An 11138-nucleotide genomic window follows, 5' to 3' on the forward strand; every position below is an offset into this window, starting at 1 on the left:
GATGGTTAATGTATCCTCTTTGTGTGAAAGACAATAGACCATCCTTTAATGTATTTAATTCGCTTTGAAAGTTACTAATGTTTTCCATTTGTACTTTTTTCCACTGTTGTTGACTTTCCTGTAGTTGCTGCTGACTTTCCTGCAACTGTTGGAGACTTTCTCCCTGTTTCCTTGTTTATTTTCTTTCTCCTCCAACCACTGCTGTAGCCTCTCTTCTTGTTTATTTTGCTGTTCGAGCTGCCACTGTTGCAGGTTTTCTTGCCACTGCTGTAATCTCTCTTGTTGTTTATTTTGCTGTTCGAGCTGCCACTGTTGCAGGTTTTCTTGCCACTGCTGTAATCTCTCTTCTTGTTTACTTTGCTGTTTGAGCTGCCACTGTTGCAGGTTTTCTTGCCACTGCTGTAACTTCTCTTCTTGTTTCTTTTCTTTTTCCTCCAACAACTGCTGTAATATCTTTTCTTGTTTATCTTCTTGTTCTCCTTGCTTATTTTGCTGTTCTTGTATTGCTGCCATCAAATCTGCTAAGCTGTAGTTTGATTTGCCACCTCTCGTTTCCATCTTCTTTTTTTTTATCCCGCTTCTGACACCAATTTGTTACGTCTCTGTTCGTTTGTTAATTTTCCGTAAAAATTCTTTCAGAAGAAACTTTAGCGATACAAGTCTTTTCTTAAATAAAACTAGTTTATTCTTTCTCAATACAGCTTTGCGATACACTTAATTTCAACAGTGGCGCTATAACAAACGTCTCACGTTCTCGACTTCAACAATACTCAATTCAATTACACACTCTCTGACTGCAGTTCAATTACTCACTACCTCCCCGTTGCTTCGTGGCCGGTCTTATATATACAAGACTTCACTATATCTAGAAAGATCACGAGATTTAAGGAAAAGACGTGAAAGTTCAAGAATGACGTGGCGTGATACTAGTCACGTGACCTCGATGTCGTAACACTATATTTCACTAGGTTGATTTGAAATCTTCAGGTGATTGACTTAAGATAATTATGTCAGTCATCTGAAGATGTCAGTCAACCTGATAAAACAATTATAAGAACCACTTGAAGATATCAGGTCAACCTAATGAAACGTAGTGTATTTACATATTTCTTACTTGCAATAAACTCGAAGGTCATGCCATTAAGTTGTTAATTTAACATTTTCTCGAATTACCTCACTATTTACAACATTATAGATATAGAGAGACAATTTTCGATTAAGAATAAAGAGTTTGGCACACAGTGATACTGATGAGTTCTTTTGAAATAATATATCTTTTATTTCTATGTGGAAAAAGTTATTCACATTTTTCTTTATTCATATTATATTTACCTTTTCATACACGAATACTTGAATTATTTAATATATAAGCATATATTTACCAAAGTGCTCTCTAGCGGTAACCTTTATAGCGAAACATAAATTCAGAAATTTAAGATTTGTTGTGGTGTGTGTAATTTGTATTGTTAGTACTGCAAACTACCGAGGAATATAATCTAATACGATATCGGTATTGGTGTTTAATGAGTAAGTATTCCATTTTGAATGTATTTGATCATGTTAAGTTCCACTTTTCCAATACTGACAATACACCGGCGCTAGTTTTAAAATCCTACTTTTATTGGCACTGAATAAAAAAAGCGAAATGCATGTTGTTACAATTTTATTTACTACAAGTGTAACTTATAAGTATGATTTTCAGTATAAAACTAAATGTATAATTTACTTTATAATGTATTTAGTATTTATTTCTGTAAACTGTAATTAGTATAAATAGTGATAATATGAAGCATAATTTAACTTTAGATTTAAATTGTATTTTAGACGTAGTATATTATAAGTATCTGTTATTGACACTGACTGGAAAAGTAAAACATTACTTTTTAGAAAGTGTATCCAAAATAAGACGGAACTTTTTCGAAAGATACTTTTCAGTTGTTAATGAGAAACAATCTTTTCTATATTAATTCAGCATGTATATATAAATTTACATGTTTTTATTCATTTCACCAATTTCACACTACTTTTTAAAATTAATTTTCAATTTGAATAAAAGCTGCCAGGTTTGTCAGCAACTTTACTTAAAATCTCTAGATACCTACACTGTAGCTAAATATTAAAAAACGTTGCTGCCATAGCGGCTTCTTGGATATTGGACATGGCAATTCTCACTCAGGTTATCAAATAGACCAACATGGTCTTGCCGATAACTCCTGAGCCCTGACAAAGAATGATTGGGGTCAACTTGTTGCCACCTGCTGGTAATACCGGCAGCAGGTTATCAAAGAGACTGATGCAGTCTTGCAGACATGCCATGAGACAGCATGTTTGGGGTCAACCAGAATTTACTATTATGGATTATATATAGTTGCAAGTCTGCAGCATGGCTTAAACTAACCTTACAAATATTAAACTCATCAAATCTAGCTGTGGGAGCTTGCCTATTCTCTTGACTTTAATGGCAAAACTTTGAAGGTTAATCCATCATCTTTGATTTTGACTTTGCCCCCCCCTGCAAAAATATATGCGAACACCCATGATTATATCATCATACATGCTAAAATATTAATGATAATATTACATTACATTTAAATATTTTCAAGGTTCCAATATCTTTTATTGGATATAACCATAAGAACTACTGCTTCTATCATTTTATACTATAATTTTCACACAATTATTTAAAACTATTAGAACTTACAAGGTTTGTCAAACATCTCATTTTGACTTTTCTTTTTTAATATTCACATATAATCTGTATCAACAAGCTTATATGTTATCCTTTGATTAGAATGTGAAAATGGGAATAATGGCTACTAATAAGTAGTATAAAAATGTAAGTGCAAGTATTAATTTAGAAAATGGAAAACTTAAAAAACCACAACAGAGAAACAAGTGTAGGACAGAATGCTAATTGGATCATTGAAGGCAACCTTCTAGGATAAACGAATGTGTTTAGGGTTAGAGGACATGTACATATTATAATTATAAGAACAACAAAGGATCTGTTAGTTCGTTTAGACTGACCTATCCACAAACTTCAAAACAACCACTTGCCTCACTATCCATGCTCAAGTATTTGAGTGAATATTTATTTTCTTGTAATAACCAATTTCCTATTGATGTAGCATTGATTTTGTAGATATAACAATCGGTAAATTACAAAGTTTGCATTTATAATATAAATTAGGACTGTTTAACTGGAGGGCTGCATCAGGCTTGCAAGCATTGTATGGATCCTTTAGGTAGAACTTAAATTTATAAATTAAAAGGTATCACTTATTTCTTGTTTTAAAGTGGCCAAGTATTATTCTTATATTACTTGTATATCTTCCTATCTGTCAAAATGTGATATCTTGGGAATGGTGGACAGACATTATATGTTCTGATATTCAACTAGGATTATAGAATTTTGGATTCTAGATTGTTAATTAGCAATCCAGCCCTCACTAGTTTGAAGTTGGACAGATCTGACATAAATCATCTACTTGCCCAACTATAAATTCATGTACGAAGAATGAGTAAGAAACTCGGAGGAAAACATCATGATTACCAGACTGGTAACTGTTTTTGAGGTAAAAACCTGTGTCTTTAGTAAGGTTTAAAAAAATATTTATTCATTTGGGTTATTACTTCTATTACATTACACAAATAATTTAAGATTTCAGTTTCTCACATGAGAGATATTATCAAAGGTGTTAGCCTAAATATGTTTGCAAAATCTGCCTTTTATTCAAAGTTTCTACAAAGCCATATATACAAGTACTTTGTTTACAAGCTGAGTTTAATATATGAAAAACATGAAATCAAAACATGATAGATACTATTAGTGAAACTAGGTTATCAGTAACAGTGCTGGAAAATTTTACACATATGATAGTATACTTTTGATTTACAACTGAGTAGGAGCTATGGCTTAAGTAAGTAACCAAATAATTACATTTTTGACTTCAGTTAAAGAAATTGTGCTCTCAGAAACTGAGATCGTATTAACCATCAACTACCTGAAAATAAGTTTGTTTCAAGTAAGAACATTTCACCATAAATATGATTTATTTGAGTGACTAATTGGAAATTATATATTTTTTCTAACTCCCAAGACATCATGGAGTGGATCTTGGTGATAATAGCTTCTATTCACCTGGTGGTATGTCCATTTACTAAAGTAGAAGAAAGTTTCAACCTACAAGCAATGCATGATCTCCTCTACCATAGGTTTAACATATCTCAAGTACGTATAGGCTGTTATTTGTGGTTTAAGTTTTTCTTATGGCAGTTTTGCTAGATTTATCTATAATTGTACAGTTGTTAAAATACAGCTATGCTAATTTCATTGTTTCTTTTACTGCTATCTTGATACAATTTTCTTTCTTGAAAATAGCTTTGCACACAAGTGTGTGTATGTATACATAAATACATACACAAATATGTGCAAAGCAATGTAAAATCTAAATTTAAAATAATTTTCAGCAACTAAATTTTTAATTTAGTTTGTTTTTATCTCTTTCACTGCCACAGGCACATATACAGGATACACTATGTAACAAATGTGTTAGTAAGAAAATGTTCTGAAAAATGGGTATCAGTAGGATTAGTAATTTAATAATTAATTGAAAAAACATAACATTGCATATTAATTTGCAAATGTTGGAAATATATGCACAAATAATTATTTTACATAATTCGTTTTACAATTTGAGAACCTAATAGTCTATGAAATATTTCTAGCAATTATCTCTAAAAGAAATTTAATTTCAGAAATACTACTCACCTATCAATGGAACAAATGGCTAATATCTCATGCCACTGTCAAAAATTTTTTTGAGCATGTGCCAAGCCTCTGAAAAAAGCTTCAACTCCTACTTGTGATAATGTTTGCTGCTACAGTCTGTGATCCAATAAGCTTTAGACAATACCTTCTATCAGTAGGAGGGTGACACTACTTCTTCATGCACAGTGCTTTTTTTTAGTTCTGTGTGTGTATCAAAAGCTCATTATTTTCCTTGGCACTGCAGTGTTCAGTCATGTTCTTTTTTTTTATTACTAAGAATTATGGACTTTTGTGCTAATTATTTTCAACTTTTTGTTAACATTTACCAGTTTCTTGATTCCGAGGATGAAAGATATAAATTTTAAAATTAATATTAGTCAGAGATTCTGATATAAGTTATTATATTTTCATATATACTTTAATTTCATTTCTTAATCATACTATGAGACTTTGGAACACATGTCCCAGAGTTTATGATATGGTTTGTTTGACAGAAATATTCCCCATTGTCATTCATTCAGTAATAGGGTATCAGGAGAACCTGGTAATTAGTCTCTCTATTGTCAATACAAAAATGAAAATGGTATAAGTACTATGGACATACCAGACCTACTGAGAAAAAAACAATGATTTCATATATTAAAAAATGTTAATACTTTCTATGAATTTCATTTCATGGATCTTCTGAGGCTTTGCATCACTACTCTGACAGCTTTACTGGGGAAAGTTGCAATAACCTGTTCTTGAGGCTGCCCCATTTTTTTTCTTCAGCCTATTGCTCAGTTCAGTTGCTTCTTTGTTTCAGATAGATGCTTACTCTTCCACAGAGCCATCCACCCTTCCTCCTCACCTTTGATGTGTCTGTTTTGCCTTACCAACAGTAAGCTTTTGATATACACAATGTGCTCAAAAGCAGTAATATGCATGGAGGATGTGTTGCTCTCCTGTAGGTGGAGGGCTATAGTCTAATGACGATTGCTTCAAAGAGTGGTGCAAGGTATTAGCTGTCTGTTCTGTTGGGAGGTGAGTATCTATTTAAATACATTTTTGAGGTGGGGAAAATGTTAATATGATAAGAAATGAGTGAGATATTAGTAATTAAACAATACCATGTGTATTTTTGTATGTAAAAATGAACCTGTCATTTTAGAGTTGTGTGAAACTATGTTTCATATTTGAATTTTCATACACTTTTATTTATGTAACATGCACTTTCAAACCATAACATCTGTAAGGCATAACTACATAGTCAGGAAACTACTCTTCTTTTATAAGTTTTTTTTTTTCTTTCTACAAAATGTTTTTCTATGAAAAATAGAGGTCACTTTTTTCCTAAAGTATATTATTGAAAATAAAAAAAAAATTCATATGTCTGATAAATATTTTTTCCTCTGCTCACAATTAGTACGATCACCTAGAGTTTCCAGGGGTTGTTCCACGAACATTCTTGGGACCTATATTTGTGACGGTTTTATCAGCACCGTTCATAGTCATCAACAGTGTTTTTGGAGCAAGCAAATTTCTGTCACAGTATGTTGGTGAGTTCAGTCTCTTTCTAAATATATGTTATATGAATTTAGTAATTGGATATTACTCATGTTTTTAGGCTAGTAATCAGACCGAGCATTCTGACATTTATGAACTCTGAGTCTAACTAGTCATCTGAAAGTAGTTGGCATTTGCTTCAGTTTCAGTTCTGCATAGGAATTACATATCCTTTGATGTTGTAAGTTTATGATGGTACTTTATTATATGTACACATGAGAAAGTTTTGTTTATATCAAAAAATATATCATTTTTGAAGAGCATGATAGATATTTATATTAAGGAAAAAAAAGCAAATAATCCATAAATAGATGTTTGTTTGAAAAAAGAATTATAATTACTACACTATTTCAATACTGGAATGTTATATTCAAGTTTACTGATATCTTCCAGAAAGAATTCAAGTATCTGCAAAAATATATAGGTTCCAAAAATGTTATGCAGAGAGTTGCAATGAAATCAGATAGTAAAGGAAACACAAATATACAAAGTTACAAATAAAACAGACATCCTTATTCATACAGAAAGCATGAATATGCCTTTCACAGAACTGTTTAGTCTTTGTATTTACCGTATTATTTCTTACAGGTCAAGAGTAATGAAATGCCCCACTTGCAAATCAGACCTAGCTACTAGTGTGGTATCCCACTCTCTCACCACCACATTTCTTCTTTGTGCTATTTACAACAAATAATGCCTAAACAAAAAACTAAAGGCTTAAACATTCTTTTTCAGACATTTTTTTCCAACTGAGTCAGTGGTGATCAAAGGCACTTTATCTGTTTGTGGAGCTGATATTCAGTTGTAATCCCTTTATCTCACTTATTAGAGCAAATGTGTGACATGTCACAAGTCTAGATTTCAATTAGTGGAAAGGTATTATAAAATTTGTGGAATTACTAAATAACCACAATCTTGTAGGGCTGATATGAACCTTGGTATGACCCCATGTTCACTGTTGATGTTTTTCAAACATATTACTGTTATTGTGCTTTGGGGTTGGTTTCCTTCTGCCTTTTCTTCTCCAGTTCAGGCACTTTGTCATTCTGTTTCATTGTTTTTTGTGGAGCCTGTCTTGCTTGTAGATTATTTTGTCCAAACCTTTCACTTCTCTCCTTTGTTTCTGGCTCTTCTTTCCCTAACGAGGAACAGGTACTTCCTTTCCTGTTTGCTAAACTCATAACTTAGGTATGTGACTTTCTTTCACCTGTATATCATAATGACTCTTGTGTTGCTCTACTTCATGAACCTTCTTCGGTCCCAACTTGACATTGATCAATGTCTTCCTTGTCCTTCTCATCTTCTTTACTCTTTTACTATGGCCTAAGGTCATGATCCTTCTTGAACCTCAATCTCTTGTGTCCATTCTGTCTGCTTCTGGTGCACCTCTTTTTCTTTCTTTGTCTTTCTTTCCTGGAATCTGTTTGTCTTTTTCTTTCTTATCTTTTTTCCTCTGCTATATCTATAATCTTCACCTCCTCACTTTGATTTTTTGTTGCAACCCCAAATATTTTTGTTTGCTCTTTTGATTTCTATTTCCTCTATTAATCTGTTTTTGACTTGGTTTCTTTGTTCTCAGCACCTCCTCTGTCTGTATACTGTCTTTTCAGGTGTTCACCTCCCTTTTTGTTCTCTCCTTAATCTAAGTCTTGTCCTTTTTTCTAACTGCATCAATTGGATGTTCCCAATTCCTTGCATTCTTGGGCTAGGGTTGCTTGTCAACTATTTTCTTAAATTCCATGATTTCTCATCTCACTATACCACAGACACCTCTGTTGGTTACTCAACTCTGTAGTCCTGTAGAGCTACCCTCTCACCTGTTCCTCTTTCTATTGTTTATAACTCTGCAATAACTCTACTTTGGAACCAATTCTTGGTTCTAGAATCTATGGTACCCCACTGCACACCTATAGTCTTCTTTCACTGGCAACTCTTGGATTGTGCAAGTTCTTTCTTAAAGTCTGTCCCCATTTTTTGTACTCCACATTCTATTTATTACCCTCTTTGTCTTCACCTTCTTCACAGAAGGGACAGTTTTTAAAACCTTCACTCTGTCCAAGGTCTGGTCTCCAGAGAAGCAATCTCTCCTTTTCAACATTCTGGTCATGTCTGCAGTTTTTTTGGCTTATGATGAACCATTCCAACATTTCTACAGTTGTTTTTTACATCAACCACTAAAGAGAGGCACTCACTTTCAGTATCTATGCTTTACCTGGTTTTCTGATGAAAGCTTGTATGTTATTGAGCTGTATTATCCACACACACTTTGTTCTTTTCTTTTTCCAGTGTCATTTGATTCCTCCTGTTCTTTGCAACACAAAACCCATACCCAAGATTACTTTGTCTTCCTTCCTTTGCCTGATATTATGGTAGACTCATTTTCATTTACCTCACCAACTCTAGTCTCTTTCTTGTCATTATTTTGCGGGTATGTTATTTTCTTTCTCCAATGTCATTTTGAGTTATAAGATGTGATGGCCATTGTTCTGGTTTTCTTCTTCCCATCCTTCCACTTTGTGACCTCAGGGTTGTCTCTTCTCTATTACTGGTCTTGAACAACTGCACATCTGTACTCGCATGCCTCACCCTCTTTGCCTAACTGACTCTTTTGTCCTGGCTTACATCCATTCTTATTTTCCATTCCTGGGTTTCTAGTCATTGGATTCTTTTACCTGCTTGTGGGAGGGTGGACCCCTTGACTTCTATTTCACTTTCTAGTGTCCAGTTTTCACACTTTCATCTCCTTCTTACCACCCTCCTGTTTTAACTCTCATCACTTCATCTTATTTTGGAGGCACTACATTGTGCTCTGGAAGGGTTTTCTGGAGAAGTTCATTATCTTCTTTTCACCATTTTAGCCCATACTTCTTCTTCTCTATCCCTTCTTACTTAGTTCATCTGCTCTTGGGATTTGTTGGGTTGGGATGCTAATTTAATTAATGTTCTTCTACCTCACACTTATCTCTGTATTCTTTATCGGCCTCCTTTTCTTTACTCAGGGGTCTTTGGTGGTGTTCTTGACTCTCTGTAGACTGGGCCGAGGCAGCCTGTCATCATTCCTTGTTGTATACTTTGGTTTCTTGTCTTTCTTAACCTTATCCTTCTGTTCCTGTTTTTAGGCCTTGCTCAATCCATGTACCACCAGTACTCTTATTTTGTTTGTACACACCATGTTTTATGGTTTGAGGAACACTGTCCAAACCAATTAAGTTAATGTAAACAATTAATGGGACTGTTGACTAATTAGTTAGCAAAAACCACTAATTGCACAACACTAATGAATGTTAGACATGGGTCTATCATTGTGGAACTATTCTCAGGCACAGATATTGAAATGTTTTCCAACGTAATATCATTCAGGACTCATCCTTTTTTTTTCTTTTCATTCTTGAGGATATCTTACAAAATATTTCTACTGAAGTGATAGTATGTTTACATCTGTGTTGATCAATTGTTCTTTGGTGGTGTTCTTAACTCTCTGTAGACTGGGCTGAGACAGCCTGGCATCAGTCCTTGTTGTGTTCTTTGGTTTCTTGTCTTTTTTAACCTCGTCCTACAGTTCGTGTTCTTAGGCCTTGCTCAATCCATGTATCTCTTGCCTATTCCTGTTTCTTTGTCTTCTTCATTTTCTTCTAATCCTTCTACTTTGTGACATCAGGGTTCTCTTGTGTCTTGTTGATAACTACTATTAGGTCTGGCCCAGTGGGCATCCATCTGTTTCGCTTTGCCAGCCTTTGGTCTCCATTTTGGGCTGACAGATGGGTTTTCCAGGTTCTCACATATGTCTTATCTCTTCACTTCACTTCCCCCTCTTTTCCTGTTTCCTTTTCTCCTCTCTCTTCAACCCAGTTTATCTTCAGTGACTTGAGGATGCAGTCTCAGATCTCTTGGCCAAAAAGCCATTGAGAGAGTATTTACTCGTACTGTGGGATGTTACTTTTATTTCTTTGTGGTCCTCAAGAAGACTGGGAACTGGCATCCAGTTATAGACTTGTCATCTCTCAACTGGTTACTAGTCATCCCACAGTTTCAGATGGAGAGTTTCTTTTCTCTCCAATGGTCCTTTTACTCAGTCTGTGGATAACCAAAATCAATGTATTGGATGCTTTTTTTGCACATTCCACTTGTAATATCCCCCAGAAATTTTCTCTGTTTCATCCATCAGAATCAATTATTCCAGAGAAGGCAACTGGTTGCAAACTTTTCCTTTTATTTTGAACTACTGGTTACAGTAAAGGCAACTGGTTGGCAGCACCCACCACCAATATTTTCTTTTGTTTATACACACCATGTTTTATGGTTTGAGGAACACTATATAAGCCAAACAAGTGAATGTAACTAATTAATGGGACTGTTGACTAATCAGTTAACAAAAACCACTAATTGCAAAACACTAATGAATGGTAGACATGGGTCCATCAATGTGGAACTACTCTTGGGCACAGAAATTGAAATGTTTTCCAACATAATATCATTCATGGCTCATCCTTTTTTTTTTATCATTCTAAAGGTTATCTTACAAAATGTTTCTGATTCTACTGAAGTGATAGTAAGTTTACATCTGTGTTGATCAGTTGGTGACTTGTGAGATGGTTCTGGCCAACCCGTTAACCACCTGCAAAAAGTAAAAATTAATAAATAAACGATGGACCAAGAAATAAAGCTTATTTTAGTGCCTTTGACCTTGAGGTTTATTTGCTTAATGTTTGTTGCCCATTGTTGTACTTATTACTCTGACATTTAATACACCCAAACTTTTGGAAACAATAGTATTTGTTTTTTTTTTCATTGATAACTAACTAGTGCCCCTGAGACAGGCTTG

At 34.1% G+C, this 11138-nt stretch overlaps 1 protein-coding gene across 4 annotated transcripts in view; it reads left to right on the forward strand.

The window, feature by feature from the left end:
• Positions 1 to 1411: 1411 nt before the first annotated feature.
• LOC106457197 (dol-P-Man:Man(7)GlcNAc(2)-PP-Dol alpha-1,6-mannosyltransferase-like) overlaps positions 1412 to 11138 on the forward strand; it is a 28448-nt gene continuing 18721 nt past the window's right edge. For 2 of the 4 annotated variants that reach the window (XM_013916589.2, XM_022383040.1), the window contains exons 1-3: positions 1412 to 1527; positions 4101 to 4231; positions 6177 to 6309. In XM_013916589.2, the coding sequence (XP_013772043.2) occupies positions 1524 to 1527; positions 4101 to 4231; positions 6177 to 6309 (268 nt within the window). In that variant the 5' untranslated portion in view covers positions 1412 to 1523. Of the gene's footprint in view, positions 1528 to 3400; positions 3576 to 4100; positions 4232 to 6176; positions 6310 to 11138 lie in introns of all 4 variants that reach the window. The other 2 variants (XM_022383038.1, XM_022383039.1) reach the window with 2 other exon arrangements.

This window comes from Limulus polyphemus, unplaced genomic scaffold (genome assembly GCF_000517525.1).
Source record: "Limulus polyphemus unplaced genomic scaffold, Limulus_polyphemus-2.1.2 Scaffold302, whole genome shotgun sequence".
NCBI classification, from domain to species: domain Eukaryota; kingdom Metazoa; phylum Arthropoda; class Merostomata; order Xiphosura; family Limulidae; genus Limulus; species Limulus polyphemus.